This window comes from Serinus canaria, chromosome 6 (genome assembly GCF_022539315.1).
Source record: "Serinus canaria isolate serCan28SL12 chromosome 6, serCan2020, whole genome shotgun sequence".
Classification (NCBI taxonomy): Eukaryota; Metazoa; Chordata; class Aves; order Passeriformes; family Fringillidae; genus Serinus; species Serinus canaria.
In genome coordinates this window covers 33,742,283-33,770,226 of record NC_066320.1, presented here as the reverse complement: position 1 = coordinate 33,770,226, position 27,944 = coordinate 33,742,283, and the positions used below count along the sequence as shown (strand labels likewise).

At 44.3% G+C, this 27,944-nt stretch overlaps 1 protein-coding gene across 1 annotated transcript in view; it reads right to left on the bottom strand.

The window, feature by feature from the left end:
* Positions 1–27,132, bottom strand: part of MGMT (O-6-methylguanine-DNA methyltransferase) — a 139,681-nt gene extending 112,549 nt beyond the window's left edge. The window contains exons 1-3 of the mRNA XM_050976480.1: positions 27,076–27,132; positions 18,500–18,543; positions 6,367–6,506 (exon numbers count right to left, since the gene is read on the bottom strand). Coding sequence (XP_050832437.1) covers positions 6,367–6,506; positions 18,500–18,523 — 164 coding nt within the window. The 5' untranslated portion in view covers positions 18,524–18,543; positions 27,076–27,132. The remainder of the gene's footprint in view (positions 1–6,366; positions 6,507–18,499; positions 18,544–27,075) is intronic.
* Between the last annotated feature and the right edge of the window lie 812 nt (positions 27,133–27,944).

Here is a 27,944-nt window from a genome sequence, read left to right as displayed (position 1 = left end):
ACAACCCATTCCATGAGAAGGTTTTTCCTATTTTCCACCCTGAGCCTGCCCTGGCCCAGCCTGGGGCCGTTCCCTCTGCTCCTGTCCCTGTTCCCTGGAGCACAGCCCGACCCCCCCGGCTGTCCCCTCCTGGCAGGAGCTGGGCAGAGCCACAAGGGCCCCCTGAGCCTCCTCTGCTCCAGGCTCAGCCCCTGCCCAGCTCCTCAGGGATTCTCCAGCCCCTGCCCAGCTCCCTCAGGGATTCTCCAGCCCCTTCCCAGCTCCTCAGGGATTCTCCAGCCCCTTCCCAGCTCCTCAGGGATTCTCCAGCCCCTGCCCAGCTCCTCAGGGATTCTCCAGCCCCTTCCCAGCTCCTCAGGGATTCTCCAGCCCCTTCCCAGCTCCTCAGGGATTCTCCAGCCCCTGCCCAGCTCCTCAGGGATTCTCCAGCCCCTTCCCAGCTCCTCAGGGATTCTCCAGCCCCTTCCCAGCTCCTCAGGGATTCTCCAGCCCCTTCCCAGCTCCCTCAGCTGCTCCTGGTGCTCCAACCCCTTCCCAGCCCCATTCCTTTCCCTGTTCCCTCTCTCCATTTAGAGCTCATCCCAGCCCATTAATTTCTTTACCCCAAGTATGTCCTCTGGCTCATCCAGGGTTTATCCTGCACCATTTTAAATAGAAAGCTGCTGTTGCTACACAATATTCAAGGAAGAACTCGAATGAGGAAGAGTGGAGCCTCTCCCAAGCCACAGTGCCAATAATCCTCTACTCACAGAAGTCACCTCAGATGTTCATGATAAACCAGGAATCCTCTCCAAGCAGCAGAGAAGTCACATCCTTACCTCCTTCAGTGGGTTTTTACTGTGCCCCTGAGCTCCACTGAGTTTCTTAGCCTTGGCTGATGCTCAGTGGAAAAATAGGAGGAGTGGCACTCTCCCAAATGCCTCCCACTTGTGGCATCAAAGTGAGATATCACCCCCAGTAAATTTTACTGCATGAGGAATGAAACAGTTAGCAAAGTTGACATTTAAACCATCACCACTGGCTATGATTAAATACCTCAGAGATGATCAGAGTGGTTCACACCTCTCCAGGTCATTGTTCCAGGCTCTCATCAGACTCCCTGCCCTGCTGCACCCTCTGCCTTTGCACACACCTGAGATTTTCCTTCCGTCTCTAATAGCTGGAAAGCTGCTAAAACTGAGATTCTGGGGAGTTTCTGATCATGCTACACTGACAGAGAGAGACTGACTGAAACCCTGCTGAACTTCTTGAACTGCAGATTCACCCCAAAAGGTTGAGGCAGATTAAGAACATGGGAATGGCCAAACTGGCTCCTTGCTCCTCCTCCTCTGAGCTCCCTCAGCAAGATGGAGGGAAATGAACACAAAGGAAAACTGCAAATAGCCTGCAGGGAACACAGAGGGCAGGAGATCACAGTGCTCCTGAAAGAGCCCCAAAGGAAGCCTGGGTGCATTCCTACAGCACAGGAAAATGCAGGCTCTGACCATTTGTCAGGCTGCCCAAACATGCAGGAAGCACCAACACCTTCCCTGCAGTCTCCCAAATTCAGGCTCACACCAACAAACACCTCATGCCCCTCTGGCCAGCTCGAGCTGCCCCCACACCCCAGCAGCCCCAGAGAGCAGGAGGGGCTGTCCCCAAACCAGCCCCATCTTGGGACGTCAGCATGGCAGTGACAGACCACAGCTGCTCAGCTGAGCTTCCCAGTGCCAAACAACTCATGGTGGCATCCTCAAATCCCAGGTGAACAAATATCATTCCACAGCAGGGCTATGGGCACCACTGGGATCTGTGCCCACCTTCCAGGTGGCAAATTCAGCTTTGCTGTCACCCACACCCAGCAGCAGGATGATGGTGGCCATCCCCCCATGTGCCCAGCAGGATTTTCCAACCACACTGTGAAAGCTGCTCAGTTTTCCTCAAAACAGGTTCTCCTACAGCCCTTTCACTGAAATCCTCCAGTTCCCCCAGGGCTTCCCTGCCCCATCCTGACCAGGCAGGGAGCTGGCAAAACCAGGGTGATTTTCCTGGGGAAAAGGGAATTCCCGAGAGAATCTGGATTTTTGCAACACAGGGAGAAACTGCTCCCTGCTGCCATCCCAATGCCAAGTCCACAGCCCACATTTCCAAAGGGTTTTGTGCTGTAAATATTCCTTAGAGGGAAAACCATGGTTTGTGTTACCTGCTCACCAAGGGGACAATTTTCTCCTGCACCTCTGGAAGGAGTCAAGGCTTCTCAAAGCAGAGTCATCCCAGGGTGGGAACACCACAGCTGGCAGCAGAACAACAAAAATCCCTAATTCTGAAACTCCAAAGCTGCTGAAGACACTTTGAAGTAAAGTTCCAGTAAAAGAAAGGGAATTTTTCTTTTGTACATGAGCAAGAAGTGTTAAACACTTGCAGTATTTCAGGTTGGGGTTGTTGGAGGAATATCAGTCAAAACTGATCATTAATTTGGCATGAACTGAAAGAAAAACTACAACAGCTGAGACAGCATGAAATAGATATATTATATACCATTCTATTGTACTATATAATTATATATATATATATAAACATATAATTATAATGTAATGTAATATGATATTGTATGATATGATATTGTATGATATATATGATATTGTATGATATGATATGATATGATATGATATTGTATGATATGATATGATATTGTATGATATGATATGATATTGTATGATCATGATATGATATTGTATGATATGATATGATATGATATGATATGATATGATATGATATGATATGATATGATATAATATAATATAATGTAATATAATATAATATAATGTACATATAATCTTACATTATGTTATATCATATTACATTATGTTATATCATATTACATTATGTTATGTTATGTTATTAATATAATAAAACCAATACAACTTACATTATATTTTATATAGATATATATAAAATATAAAAATATAAAATTAAATATATATATTTTATATATATATATAAATAAAATATATATATATATATATTTATATATATATAGCTTATACACACTTAAGAGTTTTTCAAAGATGAGCTGTGTAGCTGAAGTTCTTAGAAATAAATGTATTTGTCCAGATTAAGATGTCAGACCTTCAGGAGTATGTTTGGATCAGGGCATCCTTATCACAGAACCCCAGACTGGTTTGGGGCCCTCAAAGCCCACCCAGTGCCACCCCTGGCTGGCAGGGACACCTCCCACTGTCCCAGCTGCTCCAAGCCCATCCAGCTCCAGGATGGATTTCAGCAGCCTGGCTAGAGATGCCTCCTCTCCAGCAGAAACCATCCCTGTGTGCCGTGTCTGGAGTTTTAAACCCTGCAGCTTCCCGAGGAGCAGAATAACCTCAGGTTATTACAATTAGTTTCATCTCATTAATAGATCAATTTCTTTCAAGCATACTGAAACTGGGTTTTACTTTGTTGCTTCTCCTTTTAGGCTCCATTATAGTCTGTGTTCTTAAGTTTTAAGGAGAGCCATCAGTGAGGAGGCTGTAATCTCAGGTGATTAATTGCACAGCATTTTACAAGCTGTAAAACAGAGCCAGATCTCCACAAAGCGATTATGCCATTAACCAGGGGCTCTTATCAGATCCTTCTACAACCACCAGGTTTGTCTGACAGATTGCAAGTCTTAAGTATTTATATATTTCAAAGGTTTACTTATTTTTGTTGTTAAAAAACCCTAAAATCTCTATTGATTGTTCCATGCAATTCCACATGAGAAGTCCCAAGCACCGTGGAGCAGAATACCAATATTTATTACCAGACTTCTGCTCATTATGGTTCTCTCTGACAGGGGTCCATTAAAATCAATTTTTATGTTTCTTATGTTTTTTTTTTTTCCACCCAATGTTCTTGCCATGGTGTTTATTAGCCAGTTAGGAGAAACACCAGGCACTGCTTTGTTTTTATTTTATTCTGTCGAAAATAATGAGGCCAGATTTAACAACTATTCACTGGCGATGAGTAGAAGAGATTAAATGTTATCCTTCAGCACAAACATTTACAGATGGCTTTAAAATTTTTAGAACTTTATCAGTGCTAAGACAAAAGGAAGTCCCATCTTTCTTATTCAGATTTAAATTCTTAAAGAAATCATAGAAATACTCTTCTTGCCTTTAGCTTCAGAGGTATTCCTGAGTGTTGGACCCTCTAATGTAACAATTTTGGCACATAAACCTTGCAGCCTGTGAGGCTGAGAGCTACCAGGATGCCACTAATGCCTCAAGATGAAGTCAGCTCACCACTGAGAAAAGGGAAGATCTAGAACAGGTGAAAATTAAAATTTAGGAAAGGATCTAAACTGTGCAACTTCTGCTGAAGAACAAGATCGTGACCTTCAACCAGAGAACATGAAGACATTGCAGGTGAGCAAATGTGCTATACCAGATGTCCTGGTAAAACAAAACCAGATTTTTTACCAGATGTTCTGGTAAAAGAGCAGCACCCATCCCTACAAGTGGCTCTGAGAGCCCCCAGATCTTTTTCCTGCTCTTATTCCACTCCCTCACTGACATTTACCCTTCACCAGGGGAAGATCCTCATCCCCTGGGCTGCTCTCCAGGCAGGTTTTGCTCTGCAGCAAAGCCAAGTTCCAACTCTATCCTAAATACCCATTTATTTCCATGCCTCACCAGCAGAAACCCAGAATCTGAAGGAAGTGCAGCAGCTATTTCCATATCCCTGGAGCTGGCAAAACTGTGAAATCCAGAGGCTTCAGAGATTTTGTATGGGAGGTAAAATCATTTCAACCAGAACACACATGATGCCCCATAGTCCTGATTAATTTCACACCCATTCCAGTTCCAAGGAGAATAAAACAGGAGAACAGGCATCCTACAAATCCTACAAACTCCAGAGGCAAACACAGCAAGGAAAAAAGAGAAGGTTGAGAAAAGAAGCCAAACCTGTTTGAGTCTTGTCAGTGGCAGCACTGATGTAGCAGACTGGGGAAAAGTGGAATTTAATTACCAAACTCAGTTGACAGACCAGTCTTAGAGAAGTCTGAGAAAGTCTAAGAAGTTCTTGATTTTGCCAAAGAAATTGGGCACAGAAATTTAGCATCTAATTCTGAATGAATTCAACATTCCTTCTAAAAATGTCACTGAACATTTCCTCAGAAATAAGGGAAAAAATGAAAGCTCTGAGGACAGATGGACTCCAGCAGGCTGAACACAACTCACAGCAAACAGGAAAATGCACGGATGGCTCCTCAGCCAGGCCTGGATTTGGGACAGCACCTCCAGTGCCCCGTGGGATCTGCTCCAAACTCCAGCAGACATTACAGCTCTGGGACAGCAACTGAAGCTGCCACCAGTACTGCACAGTAATTAAAACTATCACTCAATCCTGCTTCTACCTGCTGGAGCATGGATCTATAGAATAAAAATATTAAAAATTATAAAAATAAAATTATTTAAAATATAAAAGCATAAAAATATAAATATAAACATAATATAAACATAGAAAATAGAAAACTGTAAAACCATAAAAATATATAAATATAAAATATCAACATAGAAGCATATAAAATATAAAAATATAAAAATATCAAAACAATAAAAAATATAATACATAAAAAATAAATATAACATATAGAAATATAAACATATAAAATATAAAATTATCAAAATTTAAAAATAATATAAAAATAATATATAAAATATAAAAATAATATAAAAATAATATATAAAATATAAAAAATTACAAAAACAATATAAAATATAACATATAAAAATATAAAAATAACAATGTATAGAAATATAAACATAAAATATAAAAAAAATAAAACCAATATAAAATATAACATATAAAAATATAAAAATAACAACATATAGAAATATAAACATATAAAATATAAAAATATAAAAATATAAAACCAATATAAAAAATAAAAATATAAAAATATAAAAATTTTAAAAATATAAAAATAAAAATATAGAAATATAAACATACAAAATATAGAATTATAAAAATTTAAAAATAATAAATACATAAAATATATAAAAATATAAAAAATTATAAAAATATAAAATATAAAAATATAAAAATATATGTAGGTCTGCAAGATTTGAAAGGTGTGCAAGGAGATTTTACCCTCAGTGACATTTACACGTGTGCCAAAAATCAAGGCAGGCAGGAGATTCTTTCGAAACTCCCATTGAAACCCCTTGGAGTTTGAAGTGTTTGATCACATTTCAGAGGAACTGATGCACTTTGGAGTCCTTCAGGGCACAGGAGACCCCTCCCAGTAGGATCAGCAGGCACAGGAGAGCTCTCAGGTGCTCTGGGCACTGTCCCCCCTCCAGCAGGAGCACGAGGCCAGGATGGACAGGACAGGACAGAACTCACCCCGCTGGCAGCAGGCTCCTTTTGGGAAGTTTGATTTCATGCACGCCCTTCTCACAGCCCCAGATCTCGATCCTGCCCAGGGGGCTGAGCAGGACCACCTGCTTCTCCTCACATGGGGATCCTCCCTGCTTGGAACTCACCTGTGCAAGGAAATAAAACCCTCTTTAACTGCAGGGATTTGCAACAGATTCCAGGAGTTTTCAAAAGCAATTTGAGAAAAGGAAGACAACAGTGAATTTCAAGTTTCCTCAACTACGGCATTACACTTTCAAAATTCCAACTTAAAATGATCTACCTTCAGAAGTCAGCACCTAAATCAAAATCTCAAAAAAACCCCATTAACTAGCAGCATAGTGATCTTCATAAAAACGTGAAATAGCAGCAGTTTCACGGCTGGTTTATCAGCTAAAATCCAATGTGTTGTGACACTTATTTAAAACAGGACTGTTGTGACAACAAAGTAGATTCAGTGGTTTAGAGCAGCAGTGTTATGCAAATACCAGCTGGAACACAAATAGAATATGTCTGCTGGAAAAGAAAACACATGAAAGAATCAATCATTCCTTGGAAAAGAAGCATATTTTTATTCCCATTGTTACCAGTCTGCTTTTACGATTACTGATAGGATGTAGCTGGAAACAGCTGCCAAGTATTTCTCAATATTGGATAAGACCAACAATAACAGACTTGTCAAATTCATCTTGGCTAAAACAAAAACCCCAGCCTGGAAGTGTGAGCTGTGTTCCCAGTTTGGTTTGTGCCATCACTGCAGGACAGGACAGAACACCAGCAGGGTCCTCTGCAGCCACCCAGACACAAACCTTTGGTCCAGACCACACAAAGTCCTGAGCTCCAAAGAGCTCACGTCAAACTGGGAAAAAAGGGAAAACTGTGAGACAGCACAAGGTAACTCCACCATCAAACAGAGAATAAGAGGCTCCTACAACTGTTTGGGATGGAAGGGAACTTAAAAAAATCACTTATTTTCACACCTCCCACTGTCCCAGGTGCTCCCAGCCCCAGGGTCCAGCCTGGCCTTGGGCACTGCCAGGGATCCAGGGGCAGCCCCAGCTGCTCTGGGCCCCCTGTGCCAGGGCCTGCCCACCCTGCCAGGGAACAATTCCCAGTTCCCAATATCCCATCCATCCCTGCCCTCTGGCACTGGCAGCCATTCCCTGGCTCCTGTCCCTCCAGGAGCAGCACCCTGCACTTGACCTATTGAACTTCGTGAGGTTTCCTGCAACACTGAGAGAACAACAAATTTCTTGGATTTATTTTGGGGCTTGGAGCAACCTGGTGCAGTGGAAGGTGGCCCTGGCCATGGCAGGGGATGGGATGAAATGAGATTTAAGATCCCTTCCAGCCCATTCTGGGATTCCAGGAATGCCAGAGCAGGGGTGCAGCAGGAGCCAGGAAGCTCCAGCAGGGTGACTCAGAGCTGCCCACTGCTCACAATAATTAGTTGTACCATAATTAGTTGTTTTCCAAATAAGAGAATCTTTTCAAACCCCATTATTAGGTGCTGTGGAATGAAGTCACATCTGTGAGTAACATACCCAGTGTGAGAGGGAACAGAAAAACCATCAAGCTGACAGTTTTGCAAAACTAGAGCTAAAGTAAAGCCCTGAATTTTGGGAAGCTCTGAGGCAATTCCTCCATTACAGACATGCAGCAACCAGAGCAACCTCACTCAGCTTGGAGAAGTCCAGAACTGCAGGTTCCCTGTGGTTTCTTTACTTGGACTGCAACCCCAGCTGCTGAACAATCAAATGTTTGGTGGCATCACAAAGAAACTCCTTTCCAACCAACTTTCTCCAGGTTCCTTCCCCCTCCTGGAGGACACGGGAGAACTTCTCTGGAGCAGCATCTCATTGCAGAAGTCAGCAAACAAGCAGTACAATTTACATCTGTGGCAAAGCAGCAGACATTCTTCATGGTTATTGGTGTGACAGCCCTGAACCAGATGCACTGAGCCTCACACCATGTGCTCCAGGATATTTCCATCAGAACAAAAGCCAGGATGCAGGGAGCAGCAGAGAACTATCAATAACCCTCTGAGCTCTCTCCAAGTTGAACTAAGCTGTATGGATGAAACCCTGAGTGACTGCAAGCCCTGTTTGCAGCCTTGTTGATCAAATCCATTGGGCAGCAATGCTCAGGAGGTTTATTTCTGTCAAAGAACCAGGCTGCAGGACACCCATCCACATCCATGTGCAGCTGGGTTGGGATGCTCCAGGATGAAGGTCACTGACAGATGAACAATACATTCTCCTCTGTCCAGACACTAATTTTGTTATTTAGGCCGGACAGGAGGAGCAATTTCCTCCCAGAAAGGGTTGTCAGGCACTGGAACAGGCTGACAGGGAAGTGGTGGAAGTTGTCACCATCCCTGGGAGTGCTCCAAAACCAAGAGGATGTGGCACTTCAGGATGGGGTTTGGTGGTGCTGGTGCAGGATGGACACTTCTCCTGGATCCCTGGCAGTGCCCAAGGCCAGGCTGGACCCTGGGGCTGGGAGCACCTGGGACAGGGGAAGGTGTCCCTGCCATGGCAGGGGTGGCACTGGGTGGGATTTGGGGTCTCTTCCCACCCAAACTGTGATTTATAAAAAATTGGAAGAATTCTGATCAGCTCCTGCATCATCTCCACCTTCACTGTGCCCTTCCACTGCAATACCTGTAATTCTGTATCAAAACATCTTGTCATTTTGATACCAGGTAGAAAAAAAATGTTATTTTTAGATGTGCAACTTCCCCTGCCAACATCTGGAGTTTTCCCAAAGAAACAAAACTGTAGGAGCCACAATTGTAAATTTACCTCACCAGACTGCTAAATACAGCAGACTGGGAGGTTGCAATTTTATTTAAATTTGCATTAAGCAGCTTTCACACTACAGTAAATAATTCAAGTATTTCTATGTTTTGTTGCTCCTAACACCCCCAAAAACTCCACTGGATGTTGGCCTGACATCCTAGAACCAAATTCATATCCATAATGATGAACAGAGAAATAAAAAAAGGCAGAGAAATCTTGAGAATCAACAAGGCTTAAAAAAAAATAAATCTGTAGCAAAGCATTTCCATGCTCCATGTTGTCCCAGAAAGCAATTTGTGTTTTCCAGAAAAGTCTAGAGAGCAAGCCCTGATTTTCCTTTCAGAATTATGGAGAACTGAATCCTTCCCATCAGAGCCCTATCTCTGATGGATCTCCCCTCCACAGGTTTTTCCATTTCCTTCACTCTGCTCTTACAATATAAACCCACCACACCAATATCAAAATATTAACAATAATCCCCTCTGCATCTGATTTAACAGGGGATTTCCATTAGGCTACAGCATGGAAGCCCTCACGAATTTTCTTCTTTTCCCCTCAAATATTTCTGAGAATCAAGGCAAAAATAACATATTCAGCTGGCAAATGGAATGTGGCCTCACACATCCTGCAATTGGATTTTTCTAAACCTGCATTAATCAGGGAGATGTCCCAGCTCCTCCAAGAAAGGGGTCTCTTGGTCATTTGCAGATGAACTAAGTGTCAATTGAGCTATGTGTGATGGAAATGCAACCAACAGCAGGGAATTGCATTGCAGTTCTTCCCCCTATTTCCCTCAGACCCCAAAATGGTCCCATTTCCACCATTTACAGCCAAGCCACCGCTGCACAATTGGAAATGCTGTTTAGTTCTTCACACTGCCAGAGGACCCCAGACTGCACCAAGCACAGGAACTCTAACCCACAAAATCTGCATTTCTGGATGTATTAATCCAATGGCATCCCTACCTGCAGGTGATTCCCTTGGAGGTGTTGATGCCCACCCCGGCAGAGGTGTGACCAGGCACCACCTTGTTCATTTACTTCCCATTCCCCACAAATTTATCCTAAAACTCCATCACTTCCCATTCTCCACAAATTTATCCTACAAACTCCATCACTTCCCATTCTCCACAAATTTATCCTAAAACTCCATCACTTCCCATTCCCCACAAATTTATCCTACAAACTCCATCACTTCCCATTCCCCACAAAGTTATCCTAAAAGTCCAGCACGTCCCATGCCCCACAAAGTTATCCTAAAATGCCATCACGTCCCATTCCCCACAAATGGATCCTACAAACTCCATCACTGCCCAGTCCCCACAAAGGTATCCGACAAACGCCATCACGTTCCCATTCTCCACAAATTGATCCTAAAAGTCCATCACGTCCCATTCCCCACAAATGTATCCGACAAACTCCAGCACTTCCCATGCCCCACAAATTTATCCTACAAATTCCATCACGTCCCATTCTCCACAAATGTATCCGAAAATGCCATCACGTCCCAGTCTCCACAAATTTATCCTAAAATTCCATCACTTCCCATTCTCCACAAATTTATCCTAAAATCTCCATCACTTCCCATTCCCCACAAATTTATCCTAAAATTCCATCACTTCCCATTCCCCACAAATTTATCCTAAAATTCCATCACTTCCCATTCCCCACAAATTTATCCTACAAACTCCATCACTTCCCATTCTCCAAAAATTTATCCTAAAAATTCCATCACTTCCCATTCTCCACAAATTTATCCTAAAACTCCATCACTTCCCATTCCCCACAAATTTATCCTACAAACTCCATCACTTCCCATTCCCCACAAATTTATCCTACAAACTCCATCACTTCCCATTCCCCACAAATTTATTCTACAAACTCCATCAAAGTCCTGACATTTGCATCAACAAATGAGCCACAATTCACAAGCACCTGCCCTGTTTTGATGGTGCCATAGAGGATCAGGGACTCGCCAAAAAAGCCACTCCAGACATTTGCTGAGTTTGAGGATGATCAATAAATCCAGGGAAGCTGCTCCTTCCTCCTAATTCCAGGAAAAAGCACCAGGCCTGAACTCTTCGAGTCCTTCTTTGGAGTATCTCAAACCTGCTTGCTATTGATTCAAGTTTTGAATTAAAATTCAATCAAAGCTTCAAATATTGGATTGGAATTTAAGGGGAATACATCAGAGTTTGGCAATTTGGGTCTTCATTTCAGTCACCCTTTCCTGATGCAGGAAGTTTGCAACCTGCTCCTAACAAAATCCTTATCAAACCCCATCAGGCAAAGCCAAAATCCATCATAAACCAACGTTTGCAAAATGATTTAGTGTCAAAAGCCCTCTGCCACTGATGAGGCTGCCCATGCCAGAGGGCCACCCATCCAAGGATTTCACTGACTTACACTTCTCTCCACATCTCCTCAACAGTTTAAAACTTCCTGTATTTGTTTTACTGGGTCCTGCCTGTTTATTTGAAAGGAAACAATCCATTGTACGTAAAGAATATGGGAAAAGGTATTAATAGTAGAGGCAATGTATTTCTGCACATATGGTGCAGGGTGGAGGGTGATTTTCCAACCTTATGGGCCTTGTCTTAGAGGAAAAAGCCATTTTTTAGTGTTTCAAGGCAAAGAAAGATTTAAGGGCTGTGAATAGAAGACAGGATCCATGCAATCAGAACAATCTAAAAATCTACTCCTGTTAATATCTTGATTAATCATCTATATTTTCACCTTACAAAAGCTACTGTTCCAAGAAAACAAAGAGTTTATGTACTACAAATAATTTTACTGCAGGGAAGAAAGAAAGAAAGAAAGAAAGAGTTTGTTGGAATTTTCACACTAAAAGTGAAATGTATTGAAAGTTGAAGTGAAATGCAGTGAAAGTTTAATATATTGGAGTATTAGTATCACTTTGCTATACTGGAATAAAAGTTAGAGAGACTGAGAAACATTTAATTCTCAGTCTTTTTGCTTATTATGAAATGTCTGATTTCCTTTCAAGCAAAAATACAAATTTTTCTAAAAGCTGCTTTCTCTTGACAAAAAAGAGTCCAAGGATTTCCAGCTAAATAGAATGGTGTGAACTCCAGAGAAATCTGAAGCTGTGGCTGCCCCTGGATCCCTGGCAGTGCCCAGGCCAGGTTGGAGCATCCTGGGACATGGAATGTGTCCCTGCCATGGCAGGGGTGGGACTGGATGAGTTTTAAGGTCTTTTCCAACCCAAACCATTCTGGGGTTCTGTGATGAGGATGTCCTGATCCAAACACACCCCCGAAGGTTTGACATCTTCATCTGGACAGCTGAAGACGTGAGAAAGTTGTCCTGAAAGCCAGGAAGCTCCTTGTCCATAAAGCCAAGGGAAGGCTGCTGACATCCCACAGGGAGCTCTGACCAACATCCCTCTTTATTTAATGGAAAAATAATTTCTGAACCAGGTAATGCCCAATTCCAGTATCACTCCACTCACACTTCACTCACAGCATCCTCCAAAGATACGGAAAACTGTCAGTCCAAAGAGAGCCAAGTGCCCCACAGGTTTTAAATTAAGGCAAAAGCTAATTTTTGAGGAAAAGAAGATGTTGCCTAAACCAAAGAATAAAGTTTGAAACAAAAAAAAAAAAAAAATCCTCTCGGTGCCCAATCTGATGCAGTTCTGTCAATACAACCTGCTAAAAAAAAACAAAATAACTTTTCAAATTACCTTTAATGTTCTAAAATACAAGTCCTTTATATCCTGGAGCAGGTTCCTGTGGACTGAACAACCCTGACCTGGACACAAGGCACCTCTTCCCCCTGCACAATCACTGCCCCTGCTGGGTGCACTTCTCCTTCCTGCAGCATCCAAAACAAACTTTCAGCTTTCCAGCAAAAAGCACTGGAGATGCAGATCCATGGAACTCTCTCCTGGCTGCAGGACAATAAACACCTCCCCAGCTGAGCCTCTCAAACAAGAGCAGCACTGAAAGCCTGCAGTGCTCTCCTGGTGTCTCACTGCTTCCCCGAGTACATCTAACCCTGGTTAAGCCAAACCTGTAACTTCAGAGGGTATGAAAACAAAACCTCATCATTTCCTGGAGCGGGGAGGTTTGGAGAGGAAATGTCAGACAGACTGGAAGCAAATCCAGGGTAAGTTTGGGGTGATGCAATTTCTTTACCTTACAAAGAACTAATCCCAGAAAAATGTGAAGGTACAGAATCAAACTGCATATTCTGAACATATACAAATAGACACTGGCATAAACACTCAAAATCAGTGCCCCTCTTCCCTTATCCAAAGGCCCACTTCACACAAGCCCCCACAAACCAGGGGGATACGTGCTCACATGGAGCAACATTTGCTTTCTACGGCATTTCAAAAGTCTTCGAGGAGAGCAAACACGTAATTCTTTATTAAACAATCAAAGACAACAAAAGCAAGTTCCTGTTGTCCCATGGCATTATCCTGCTAATCCTCTCTGGATGGCACCCAGAAGCCCCCGAAATGCCAAGCTGGGGAAGTGCCTTTCCAAGCAGGGGTCGCCTCTGGCTCTTTGGCTGCGCCTTCAGTCGGCTGCTTTGGCAGACGGGAGCCACCAGCAATTCCCAGCACCCAGGGCTGGCCCTGACTGCTCTGTTTTACTGCAAGGGCACTGCAATTGTAATAAACCCATTTCAGCTCCCCTGGAAGGGGCAGCTGGGGTGCAGCTCCTGCCTTCCAGACTCCACAAGTGAAGCTTTCAACTCCATCTGCTGCTCACGCCAAGCTTGGACGGGAGCTGGTACTTGAACAGCAGAGCCCAGCGGGCTGTTCAAACAGGAATTCTGGTGTATTGCTTCCTCCTGAACCTCTCCAAAAACAAGTAAACACATCCTGCATCTTTCCCCAGCTATTACTTATACAGGAAATTTAAATGGGCTGCAGGCACAGCAGCCACGTGGCCCTTAAGGCATAGATACCACAATAAACCACAAATACATCAATCAGGAAACTGATACCACGTGATACCAATGGCACAAAGCAATGAATAATGATGATCTTGATGATCTCTCAGGTGTTTTCCTACCCAAACAATTCTCACTTTTTACTTACACAGCACAGAAGAAGTGTGGTGTTAATTAATTTTAAAAATTCCTGATCATGGTGGGGACACAGAGTTACTCAGGGTGTCTGATCCAACTGGGGGCTGCCAAGAGATTTTATAATTAATTAAACTGAAATGGAGCACCAAGAGGAGGGAAAGCAGACAGGACAGTGCCAGATATTCCTGGAAAAATCAGATTCTGGCAACAAGTGTGTGCACCCAGTTAGTGGGTACCTGCAAATCCCACCAGGAACCAGCCCAAAAGGCCAAGTCCTGGTGTAACTCCCATGGGGAGGGGAAGCACCTTGTCCCTCTCATCCTTCCAAGGACCTGCCTAAGGGATTAAATCCTCCAGCTCCTCATTTTTGAAGCTGGAAATCCTATGGCAGAAGATTCAGTGGGAAGCACTACAAAGCAAGGTTATATTTTGTTGAGTTGTTCAATATTTTAACATTGTCAGAGGGAATAAAACTCAGATTTTTTTATACTTGTAATATAAATATTTTTAAATAATTAAGACATTTGCTTCTAAACAATAAATAAATAAAGGTACTAAAGAATAAAAATTAGGAACTTTCTGTCTCTTAACAATTAGAGGGTTCCCCCAAAAAACTATTTTGTTATTACTGGGTTGAGTTTCAAGAAGTCCCTTTCAACTCAGGATATTCCATGACCCCATGAAATCTCATGCAAAGGAAAAGTCATGGTGCAGCAATCTTAATTTTCCAGAAGTGTTCATCACTTCAAGAATTAAACCCAAGGTATTGGCCACATATTGAATTATCTACATGCAGGTACAATTCCCTTTGTGCTGTGCCCAGTCTGGCCCCTCAGGACAAAAAGGACTTGGAGGGGTTGGAGTGTGCCCAGGGGAGGGAATGGAGCTGGGCAGGGGCTGGAGAATCCCTGAGGAGCTGGGAAGGGGCTGGAGAATCCCTGAGGAGCTGAGAAGGGGCTGGAGAATCCCTGAGGAGCTGGGCAGGGGCTGGAGAATCCCTGAGGAGCTGGGAAGGGGCTGGAGAATCCCTGAGGAGCTGGGCAGGGGCTGAGCCTGGAGCAGAGGAGGCTCAGGGGGCCCTTGTGGCTCTGCCCAGCTCCTGCCAGGAGGGGACAGCCGGGGGGGTCGGGCTGTGCTCCAGGGAACAGGGACAGGAGCAGAGGGAACGGCCCCAGGCTGGGCCAGGGCAGGCTCAGGGTGGGCACAGCAGGAATTTCCCCATGGAAAGGGGGCTCAGGCACTGGCACTGCCCAGGGAGGGTTGGAGTGCCCATCCCTGCAGGTGTCCCCTGGAGGTGGCACTCAGAGCTCTGGGCTGGGGATGGGCACAGCTGGGACTCCAGGGCTGGGAGGGCTTTTCCAGCCTCAGGGATTCTGGGATTTGAGGATCAAAAACCATGGAGGGGCTTGCTGTGAGAGTGTGTTCACACTTTTCTGTAAGAGGCTGTACTCTGAGGCACAGAGAAATCCAAAATTCACTGCCCAAATCAGCACCTGACACAGTGAGCCTGGAGTGTTTGGCTCTTACAAGCTCAGCCTGATGTAAATACATGGCAACTACTCCAGTACAAGGAAAATAGATGAAATTTTAATCAAATGAGCCTTGTATCAGGTTCAGGGGAACTGAAAATGGACTAAAAATGAAAAAAAAAAAAAAAAAAACCAAAAACCCAGCAGAAGAATGACTTTAATATTGGGTAACATTTCAAGTTTTTATCACCTAAATCCACAAAATTCCTGATCTGCTCCTGCTTGTCTTCTCTGCAGAGCTGGAGTCAGGACCAGCTAAATAAAAGATAATGCAACTAGGCATAACACAATAAAAGATATTACCTTCCCAATGCATTATTGCTGCCAATTATAAGAATCACTTCAACTTAATTTCAAAGGCACAATCACCCTCAACTGTAACAGTCTCTTTTTTAAATTTCAAACAGTATTACATTAAGGCAATAACTCACCTTCCAGCTATAATATCAGTCTCCCTTATTGCAAAAATACATTTCATAAATACTTCTCATCGACAAGTCAAGCTAATTCAGGTTAATTTTATTGTATTTTGGTGCTATCTCACATTTGTGTGCAATTACCTTTATCATTTTATTGCCGTGCCAGAAAGTAATCAGAACAATTATTTGAAAAAGGAGGGGTATAAATTCTAAATCACACTTGCTGGCATTTTTGATAAAATAGCAGCTTTATCTCAGGAAGTGGCAGGGACATGGGATAAATCATGCATCAGTCAAGTGTAGCTGACCCCCAAGTGCATTGCACAATATCAGGAGTGCTTCAAAAGAAACTTTCCTATATAATCCATCATTCTTTATAATACCAAAATAGCTCTACCTGAAGAGTAGGAGCTGGAGAATAATAACAAAATAAATCTAAGCAATATGAACAAAAGCATTAATAGTGCTCCTTAAGCTGAAGGAGAGTCAGGAATCTGAGTTGTGTGGGAGGAAAGAATTTCGCTGAAATTTCTGAAGTGAGCAGAGCAGCAAAATGTGTATTAGGGATTCACTAAAACCACAAAATCCAGGGAAATAAATAGAGACAGAAGAGGTGTTGCAAAGATCTGTATAAAAATACAAGAGCGTAGTCTTGGCACACACACATCTGGATTTTCCATCCCTGCTCGAGTCAGGCCAAGGGTTTCACTATTAACAGAGCAGAGCACCAGGGTTAGTACAAGAATCCATTTAGTAACTTCAAATTTAGCTGCAAGAAACCCAGCGAGGAGCAGAATGACATTCAGAGTTTTCTAATGAAATACAAAAACTGCCACATTGCCAGAAGAAACACAAGCCCCCACCCAAATTCCTAAATTTGGAGATATCCTGAGGTTGGTCACCCAGAGCCCAGCCCAAGCCAAACCCAAAACTCATCTCTGGTCACTGCAAGAGCGTCAGGGATGGAGTGGGAGGCACAGGCAGTGATTATGGAAAATCCCCACGTCTGCCTGCTTCCCCAAAGCATTTTTCAGCAGCCTCCTTAAGAACTGTTCAGCACATTGCACGGGTGATAATTGATTCCTGCAAACCCATGGCCAGGCACACGCTGGGTGTCACCCAACGTGGGGCTCTGCAAACTGATCACACACTGGAAACAGCCCGAAAATCAGCAATTACACCAGGACATCAATATTTAATATGCATCCAGAGCACAGGGAAGTGTCTGCACAGTCCCCACAGCAGAGCTGGAGTGTTTTACCTCAAACCTTCTGTCTTCCCACATATCAAAAGGGGAAAACTCCCCGAACAGCTCCAGCTGCACCTTTCAACTCCACGTGAGAGAGGGGGAAATGAAAAGGTTAGATAATAAATTATTAGTTTCGTGTCACTTGCCAGCTATATCACACCTAGCCTGCAATGAGAGGGAGCCAGGGATTCTCCCTCCCTCTGCTAAAAGGTGTTTGCAACTGGAAGATGCATAAATGTGACTAAAGAGACGATGGTTCAAAAGAAAAAAGGGAAGCAATAATTTATTTACCTGGATTTCTTCCTCAACCATTCTGTTTTAAAAAACAAAACCGATTTGCTTTTGTAGCAAACAACACAAACCAGCAAAATGCTCCTTCCTAAGCCACATGACATTATGTAAAGCAGATTAAAACCACAAGAGATGCCACTGTTCAGACATTTAGAGCAGTGACAGAAGTTGCCAACAGGAATAGTTAGAAATGCAGGTGTGATTGTACCAGAAGTGTTTTCCTAGAGGAACATCACTAATGTTACAAAAATAGGTATTCCACACACACAAAAAAAAAAGACTTTGTGTCTTCAAAGTTCATTTCAACTATTCCAGGGGACAGCTATGGACTCACAATGTGTTGATGCCCTTCTTTCAGCAGAGTAAATTGTCTGAATATTTGGATAAACATCCATGTTTCTTCTTTTGCTACAATGTCACTGACCTACACTTACATCACTGAAGCATCAAGCCTCAAAATTAAGCCTGTTTTTCAGGGAGGTGTTTATTATTAGGGAATGGAAACAGCAACGAAACAGAGCGAGCAGCTCTGTCCTGTTATTTATGCTCTGTGGCAGATGGATACGTGCTGGGGAAAGGTCCACTGATGCCTGTTACCAACCATGACAGAGCTACAGAGATTTACAATGCAGCATCAATCTTGTCAACTGGATTCCTAATCCTGACTGCTGGGCACTGGGGAAAAAACAAACTATGTTACGTGAACCCTTTGGTAATGCTGGACTTCCAGAGGACACCTCCCTGCAAAGGCACTGCCCTGGAAACTTACTTTGGGAGCCAGCCTCGATGCCATCCTGGAGGAAAAGGCTCCACCTGCAAGGAAAAAAAAATAAAAATAATTCCCAGTTAGATTATTAAATCTGAATTCCACAGGGAGAACTGAATATCCAGAATATCCACCTCTGCATCGGGTTTTAAACGAGCTCCAAGTTTCAGTACACAGAATTTCCAAAGGGAGTTTGGTTTTTTTTTTTTTCACAAACAACATGGAATTTTAATGTTAAGTCACCCACTCGTCATGAGTCAAACAAAAAAATCAACAGATGGCACATTGAAGAGCTCTTCCACAACAAGCACTGCACAACTCTGATATCTGGAATAAGAATGCCTCAAAAGATAAAAGTATTAATGGAATAATTTTTTACAGGCTGTCATGTACTTCTAAGTGACTGAGTAAAATGAAGAGCCTGTTGTGATTTAGGAAATGCCACATTATAAGGCATGAAAGTGATTTTAAAACAAGTGATTGTGATATATTCTGGGTTTAAAAGCACAGATTTCACGCCTCTGAGTACCTAAAACATTTTAACTTCAATTATTATAATTCTAGCATTTGACATTATTTATATAATTAAAAACCACAACTGGTTCCCTTTTGCCTCCCCTTGGAAATAAAGGATATTTCCTATTTCTTTGGCATTTAGCTCCCCCCCTCTATGTTTTTTTTAGTGCCACTCAGCTAATATCACACTGTCTTTGAAAGATGTGGTACAAACACTGTATTTTTTAAAACCAAGGAGATTAAGTGCCAAAGCTCAGCTTCACAATCCTGACTCACAGCCAGCCTCGATGGGAACTGCTCCACTGAAACCAGGGAATCACCACTCCATGGGCAGGGACAACTCTATCACCTTCAGGAATGGTAAATCTCTTAAAAATGAAATCATGTGAACATCCCAGGCTTCCCAAGACCTCTCCTTGAAGTCCAAGGCACTGACAGAACACATGGCCACTTCCCAGCCACTTAAATAGCAACATTTAATCTTAATATTGCATCTTACTTAAGTGTTTAAAATTAAGATGAATAATTAGTACATTGCAAAGAGAACTCACTGCATTTTTAAATGCAGGTCAGGCAGATGAGCAATCTAATAGAACTACTTAAAATATCTGTGATAGAGCTAAAAATAAAATAGCAATTTACTTCTATCATCAGTTCAGAGCTGGGTATTTCAAAGCACCCAGCAACGCTCAGGTTTTTTAGATCTTCCTGAAGGGCAAAGCTGAAATCTTTGCCTCAACAATCAGATTTATCCAGAAGCTCATTTCAAACCCTAGCTGAGCTCCACCTGCTCACCCAACAAGGCTTTCCTGAAGAGACCAGAACTTGGGGAAAACCAGTCATGTCCAAACCACTGTGGGTAGAACATTTCTGACAGCCAGACAGTGAGAAACCATACAAAAAACACCCTTGGAAAGTCCAAACCATCCCTCCAAAATGCACCTCAGCCTTGCAAAGACTGGCTGGCTGGAGAGGTCAGAACTTCACGTGGAGCTGAAGGGTTCTCCTGAGGGTGACCTTGAAGGCAAGGAGCCAAAACCTCTTTGGTCCAACACACACTGACCAATTCAGTGACAGCACTAAAAATCAAAACCTCTTTGGACCAACACACACTGACCAATTCAGTGACAGCACTAAAAATCAAAACCTCTTTGGACCAACACACACTGACCAATTCAGTGATAGCACTAAAAACCAAAACCTCTTTGGACCAACACACACTGACCAATTCAGTGATAGCACTAACAGCCAAAACCTCTTTGGACCAACACACACTGACCAATTCAGTGATAGCACTAAAAACCAAAACCTCTTTGGACCAACACACACTGACCAATTCAGTGATAGCACTAAAAACCAAAACCTCTTTGGACCAACACACACTGAGCAATTCAGTGATAGCACTAACAGCCAAAACCTCTTTGGACCAACACACACTGACCAATTCAGTGACAGCACTAAAAACCAAAACCTCTTTGGACCAACACACACTGACCAATTCAGTGATAGCACTAACAGCCAAAACCTCTTTGGACCAACACACACTGACCAATTCAGTGATAGCACTAAAAATCAAAACCTCTTTGGTCCAACACACACTGACCAATTCAGTGATAGCACTAAAAATCAAAACCTCTTTGGTCCAACACACACTGAGCAAGTCAGTGATAGCACTAAAAATCAAAACCTCTTTGGTCCAACACACACTGAGCAAGTCAGTGATAGCACTTCCATGGTGTGGAAACTGAGACACCTGAACCAAACCTTGAAATACTGAAGCCTTCATTCCAGCAATGGCTTCACCAAGTGGAAAATTCCCTCAGCATTTGCAGAGTGGATAACCTGAAGGGATTAATGAGCAGAATGGGAAAAATAGATAGCTGACAATCCTCACTAGCTCAGAGCTGCCAAGGACCAGTGATACCATCTCCACCTCTCCTGCCCCAGCTTCCCTTGGCCATTGCAGCAAGATGTTCCCAAGTTCCCCACAAGCTCTGCTGCCACCCAGGAGCTGTGCTGAGGGAGCAGGGTGCTCCCAGGACACCTGAAGACACAAAAACACCTGCAGGTGCTCAACGGTGCAGGAAGCAAACACATCACTGAGAGCATCCCAAACCTCTGGATATGTCAACAGGCCAAAAAGGTGAAGTCAGAGGTGACATCAAAAACAGCTCCTTGAAGGGCAGGAAATTCTTCAGCCATGTTTTGCTGACGATCTAGAACAGAAGTCCTTGGGCTTTGAGACACTTCCCTGCTCTTTTTCCCCCAGGACTGCAGCCTGACGAGTACATGCGATGGCAGTAAGAACTTGGATTAATAAAAAGTATTTTTTCTCAGTTCATCAACTTTTAAACACTAAAGGAAGATTCTCCTTGAAGGATAAGTCCTCAGGACCCTCAACAGAACACTCTGGTTCAGCACTAAAATTAAAAACCAGCCATTACACCAAGTGACTACACGAACAAAATTCCGTATGAAAACATTTAAAGTACATTAGATTTTTGGTCAAGATGAAAGCCTGAGAAAGAAAAAAAAAAAATCCAGCAATCTATTCTAATTGGGTTCCCATGGTAACTGTACAATTGGGTTTTTCAGTATAACATCCCAAAGGCCCAATGCACACTTGTAAAATATACTTCAAACAGCCGGAATTGTTTTTACATTACAGCACTCCCAGGAAGATCAATTACTATACATCCCCACCCTAACTATTAGTGGCAGGAGATGTTAACACTATTGGCCATATTAACATAAGTCATGTAAAAAACCCCACATATCACCATCATTATATAAAACTAATTACACACTTCAGATTCATCAAACACGTTCCGAGTAATAAACCAATACCAGTCTTGTCACCAGATCATGTTTACTGAAAGCAAGAAATCAACCCCAAATATATGCCAAAGCATTTTTGCTTCTCATATTGATCCCGAGGATAAACAGAATCAATCATTAATAATTACATTATAAGATGACCCAGAGGGTTAATCATATTCTTAGAAAGTCTCGCTGAGGAATCAAATCTAACGGCACAAAAAGGCAACTGAAATGCATTTAAATCCAGGCCCAGCTGCATTAACAATAATAGAGAATAAAGTACATTAAACTCGTGCAATCAGTGAAAATAGTATTATTGGTCTGTTTTAAAAAATAATAAAACAAGCATTTTTTACTTCCCTGGCAGGGTGGGCAGGCCCTGGCACAGGGTGCCCAGAGCAGCTGGGGCTGCCCCTGGATCCCTGGCAGTGCCCAAGGCCAGGCTGGACCCTGGGGCTGGGAGCACCTGGGACAGGGGAACAATCTGTTCCTGGGTGTGGGAACAGATGTTCCTTAAGGGCCCTTCCAACCCAAACCATTCTGGGATTTCATGATTTATTTTAAAAGTTTGTTTCAGCTGCAGCACTTTGCCTTGTTGGACCCCAGTTTCAACTTCCTAAAGCACAACCCTGGCTACAGAGCCAGATTTTATTCCATCCCACTGCCTAAACCTCCAAGTTAAAAGGGAATGATGATCCAGGCCCACTAAGCCGGATTCAAAACCAATTAATTCCTTTATTTCAGAAAAAAAAAAAAAAAGAAAACCAAACCAAAAAAGCTCAAACCAACAACTGTGGCCAGCTTGAATAAACCCAACCAACCATAAATCTTCATATTTCATGAAGCCAGCCAAGAACCAGAGGTATTTGTGGTGTCAACAGGAGACTGTGGAAGGGATTTCCCTTTTCCCACACCCTTCCCACTACACCTCTGCCCATCCTTAAATCCAGCAGGGCCCAGTGCAGGGGATGTGAGGTTGTGGGAATTGTTTCTGCAGGACACTGGTGGCAGCAGAAATGTCCTGTCCCCACCACCAGCCCAGGCTGCCAAAGCAGGCTGGTGTACTGCCACATGCTGAACACTCATCTGCTGGCTTTATGATGTGAAACAGAAGAATTAATCTTTTAACAGGGCCTTAAGTATACTTTAGGTGTTTATTAAAAAGTGTAACTAATTAACAGACCTTCTGCACACTTGAATGTACAAACAAGCCAAGATAAGAGCATTGTTTGCCTTGTGCTGACTGATCTAAAGCACTCAGATAATTTCAGTATTCCTGATGATGATTATGCAGCAGCAGCACTGACAAGACAGCACTAATTCTTGCTATCTGCTAATGCAGGGTTACCTGGAGGGACCTAAAGCTGCACGTGCAGCACAGAGATGGCAACATTCACACAAAAAACAGCTCTGACTCCAGTGGCTGTGCTAATGTGTATATTAAAATACTGATTGCACTGATCTGCACTAAAAGGTGGCATTTCTATAAAAGTTAAAAGCTAAAATGCATCCATCAGGTCAAAACTCAAATTATTATTTACTCCCCACTGCCAACTGCTCAAGACTCCAGGCCACTGGTCAATGCTGCTATTTTAATATTTAACTCCTATTTCACTCAAAAAGCAGAGAAGTCAGAGCCTTTGTTTTATTGAACTCCCCTCTTCTTTGCAATTAAAGGTGATTTGCTCAGGTATGTTTAATAACCTTCAGACTCTGCTGCATCAGGGAGAATTTCAGCTGCATGTCCAAGTTTTACAAGTGACGTGAAAAGATACCTGAAATTACCTGTATCTTTAATTTGGCCCAGAATACCTTGATAATCACCAGGACATGGTGATTTAGGTGTGCAGATATAAAATAGTAAATAAGGAAACAACTAGAAAGAGGATTAGCAAAAAGCATCAAACTAGCAACATATTCCAAGTAACTTTTACAATTACTCAACTTCATTAAAATCCAAACCCAGACAAGCTTTATTGGCATTCAGTACATTTTAAGCAGTTGCCTGGACCATAAGCAGCTCGGTTTTAAAACTGCATTTTGCATTTATGAAGAATACTTCAGCACAGCTTTGGTTTTATAGTCTGGTTGTTCCTCCAGCTGTGTGTTGAACTTGCTGGCCCGAGCACACCTGTGCTGGGTGATATGTCAGAAATACTAAATTTAACAGGGGTTTTTTCTTCCAGGAGGAGGATTTTACCCATTATCCCTCCAGATAAATCAGCACAATTACTGGTCAGTAACATTCCCAGCTATCAGCAGAGGAAGGAACTCAGGTCTGGAATTCTGCTGTAAGGACACCGAGCCTTTCACTTTTTAATTACAGCACTAATGAAGTTAAAGCTGCCAAACTCACCCCAAAAACATTCTGCAACCTGTCACTACCTGAAAGATTCCAAACCTCCCAAAATTAAAACTTCACCCTCCATTTTCCCATCAGTTACATTCTCCTCACCAGTCCAGATATCTTATGAACACTGGGTAAACGAGAGAATTGCACAATCCGTCAATAAAATAAACGTATTTTCAACTCCTGTCCAGATGACTCAAGTTGTCAGTAAAAACTGCCACCAGCGCTGCGCTTGCAGAAAAATGTCCATAAATGCATTATTGCGACTGGCAGATCGATGTCCATAATAAAAACAAATAGAGTTAACAAGTGCTGGCTCCTCCGAGTTATGCCACGGCTGGGATGTGCATCAGCCTCCCTGACAACTGCTGGGAATGGGCACTGCCAGCTCCACGGGCAGGGAGCACCGTGCTGCAGGAACCCTGCAGTGCCAGAGGGAACATTAATGCCTGCAGGATGGATTTAGGAGCTCCATGTGCTCAGAATCTGACATGGGAACGGAGCTCCTGCTCAAAAGGCTGAAGCCCTGCTCCATCATCATACTGGGAATTGGGAATTGTTCCCTGGCACAGGGTGCCCAGAGCAGCTGGGGCTGCCCCTGGAGCCCTGGCAGTGCCCCAGGCCAGGCTGGACACTGGGGCTGGGAGCACCTGGGACAGGGGAAGGTGTCCCTGCCATGGCAGGGGTGGAATGGATGGGATTTAAGGTCCCTTCCCACCCAAACCATTCCAGAATTCTGAGATGGGATTTAAGATCCCTGGGTGGCACTGGATGGGCTTTAAGGTCACTTCCCACCCAAACCATTCTCTGATATTGTTCTGTGAACTATGAAATAACAACTCAAAAGCAGAAAGGCTTTTTCTTTGAGAAATTAAGTGTAATTTAGGTCAGCAATGTCCCAGGCAGAACAGCTGACTGGGCTGGAGGCTGCTGTTTAATTCTGACACCCCAACACACCTGGACCTGCAATTTGTACCCCTGAAGCTCTTCCAGCACCAACACCCGAACAACCACCCTCAGCCCCACAGGTGAGGATGCCACCAGAGGAGGGGGACAAGGAAATTACACAATGTCAGAGCAGCCAGCACCCTGAGGGTTAATTCACAAGCATCAGCTGCTCTCAGTCCTCCAAACCCCCTTATTGTATAGGGAAAAAAACCCACTACAAAAACAGCCAGCCATGTCTTTGGCATGCCCTCCTTTGGATTTTTGGCACTACTGCTTCTTCTGGGTGTTTGCCCTGTCACCAGTGAGTTTAACCGGAGCTGCTCAGGTGCAGCCTTTCCACCTCACCCACACTTCCCATAACAAACATCCTGCTTTTCCTGCACAAGTCCTTAACTCAGCCAAGCAGGGCAACCCCAGGAATCCTCCCAAGGGGCAGCAGCTTCTCCTTCAAGCTCTGATCCCCTCAGTGATACCATGAGCTGATCCTGTGCATGGGTGAAGCATTAAACAGTGGTGACAAGTTAATTACAGAGTTATCAAGAGGTAAAGCAGCCACGGTAACACAAGTTAGTCTCTAACTACAACAGTTTCCTACAGAGCTTCTGCTCTCATGCTGGAATAATTGGTGTAATGAACTTGTCACGGGCCAGAATGCAGACAGGAATTGCTAAAGCCACCTCACAAGCTCACACAGCCACATCTTTTTCCTGCTGAAACCTGAAGATTTTGGTAGAACTGTCCGTATTTGGAACATTTCTGTTTGAAAACGAAGCAAACAAATCTTTTACTATGAAAAGATCATGTCACAGACGGACAACATTCACAGGAAAATTATGTGTTTAGACATTGAAGGGGTGAGTTTTGCCCCAGAAAGAATAAGTCCACATCCCCAAATTTAGTTTCCAGTGCATAAGGTAGACAGGCAGTGCTTGGAGGCCAAAACCTGCAGCAGGTTTGCAAGGGAACTCTGCCATCCCAACAAACCCCTCCAGATGACGACCCTTGTGCAGGGTGAACACAAACCTGGATGCAAAAAGGAGCTGAGAAATGACTGTGACAGCACCTGTGTAAAACCCCACTACATAAAACTGATTTTTCAAAGTGGAACACTGCAGACTGCACCTCACCATTCAATAAGAGCACCACCCCACAAAAATAAGATACACATCACCACAAATGCGGTTTATTTGGGAGGGGCAAATAAATGAAATAGTTCTTTACATGTACCGTGCAAGCTGCATGCAGTTACATTATGGCAATTACTTTAAGACACATGCAGAGCCTGGCTTTTATATCAGTGCTGAAAGGATATTTTTAGATTAACATTAATTTGCCATGTATTAGAGTGGGTCAGGCTGGGAGGGACCACAGCGGCTCACATGGTCCCACCAGCGCATCCCCGAGCACATGGCACAGCACGGCGCTCAGATACTTCTGGAATATTCCCACCGAGGGAAACTAAAACCACCCTGGGCAGCCTTTTGGGCCATTCTTTAGGCTCAGTTTACCCTCTCGGAGCCCATCCAGCAGCACTCCCGCCCGCCCCATCCCACCGCGCCCGGGGCACAGGACGCGCCCGGGGATGCTCCAGGGAGGGACCCGGCCCTTCCCGGAGCGATTATTTTGGAGATTCACAGAAACCCGCTATGAGCCCAGGCTGCTGCCATCCATCCCCCCCCTCCCCAGCAGTGTTCCAAGGACAACCAGCCCGTTTTCGGAGGCCGGGCTCCGCCGCAGCCCCGGCCCCGGCGGGTTTGCGCTGTCCCGGCTCGGCGGGCTCCGAGCATCCCCCGCTCACCCGCCCGCCCGCCTGCCCACCCTCCGGGCCGCCCCCTGCCTCTCCCTGTCAGTCCTGGAGCTCTGGGGCTGTCCCTGGAGCTCTGGGGCTGTCCCTGGAGGTCTGGGGCTGTCCCTGATGTCCCCGGCAGCCGCGCTCCCCGCGCACCTGCCCGGCCCGGGGATGGCCGCGGCCGCTCCGCACAGGCCGCGCTGCCGGGGCGGGGCCGGGGCCGCCCGGAAGCCGCAGCCGGGCGGGGGAAGGGGAAGAGGCAGAGCCGGGCAGTTCCAGGTGGCTTCGGGAGGGAGCCGGGCAGTTCCCGGTTGCTCCGGAAGGGAGCCCGGGGCAGCCTGGGCCCTGCTCCCCGCTGGTGTGGCCGCAGCCGAGCGGGAGCGTCGCCGCCGGTGCGGCCCGGTTGGGGCTGCGGGCCGGGCCGCACGCGTGGGAAAAACGCGGAGTTCTGTAAAAATCCACCCCAAAAGAGCGATCTGTGCACACTGACACGGCTGGGGGGACTCATCTGGGGAGGAGAAGGCTCCAGGGAGGGCTCAGAGCCCCTTGCAGGGCTTAAAGGGCTTCAGGAGAGCTGGGCTTGGGATAAGGGATGGAGGGACAGAACACAGGGAATGGCTTTAAACTGAAAGCGGGTGGATTTAGATGGGAAACTGGGGAAGAAATTATTCCCTGTGAAGATGCTGAGGCCCTGGCACAGGTGCCCAGAGCAGCTGGGGCTGCCCGTGGATCCCTGGCAGTGCCCAAGGCCAGGCTGGACACTGGGGCTGGGAGCACCTGGGACAGGGGAAGGTGTCCCTGCCATGGCTGGGGTGGCACTGGGTGGGATTTGGGGTCCTTTCCATCCCAAACCAAGCTGGAATTCCGTGATTTGCAAAGTTATGGCTGAGGTGGGGACACAGAATTAGCAGCCAAGTGTAGGAGAAGTATTTGGTAAATACAATTCCTAAAAGGAGACATGGAGGAGATAAAAAGGAGTGGGATGCCAGAGGAAAGTGAACTTGTAGTGAGGTTTATTTGAGGAA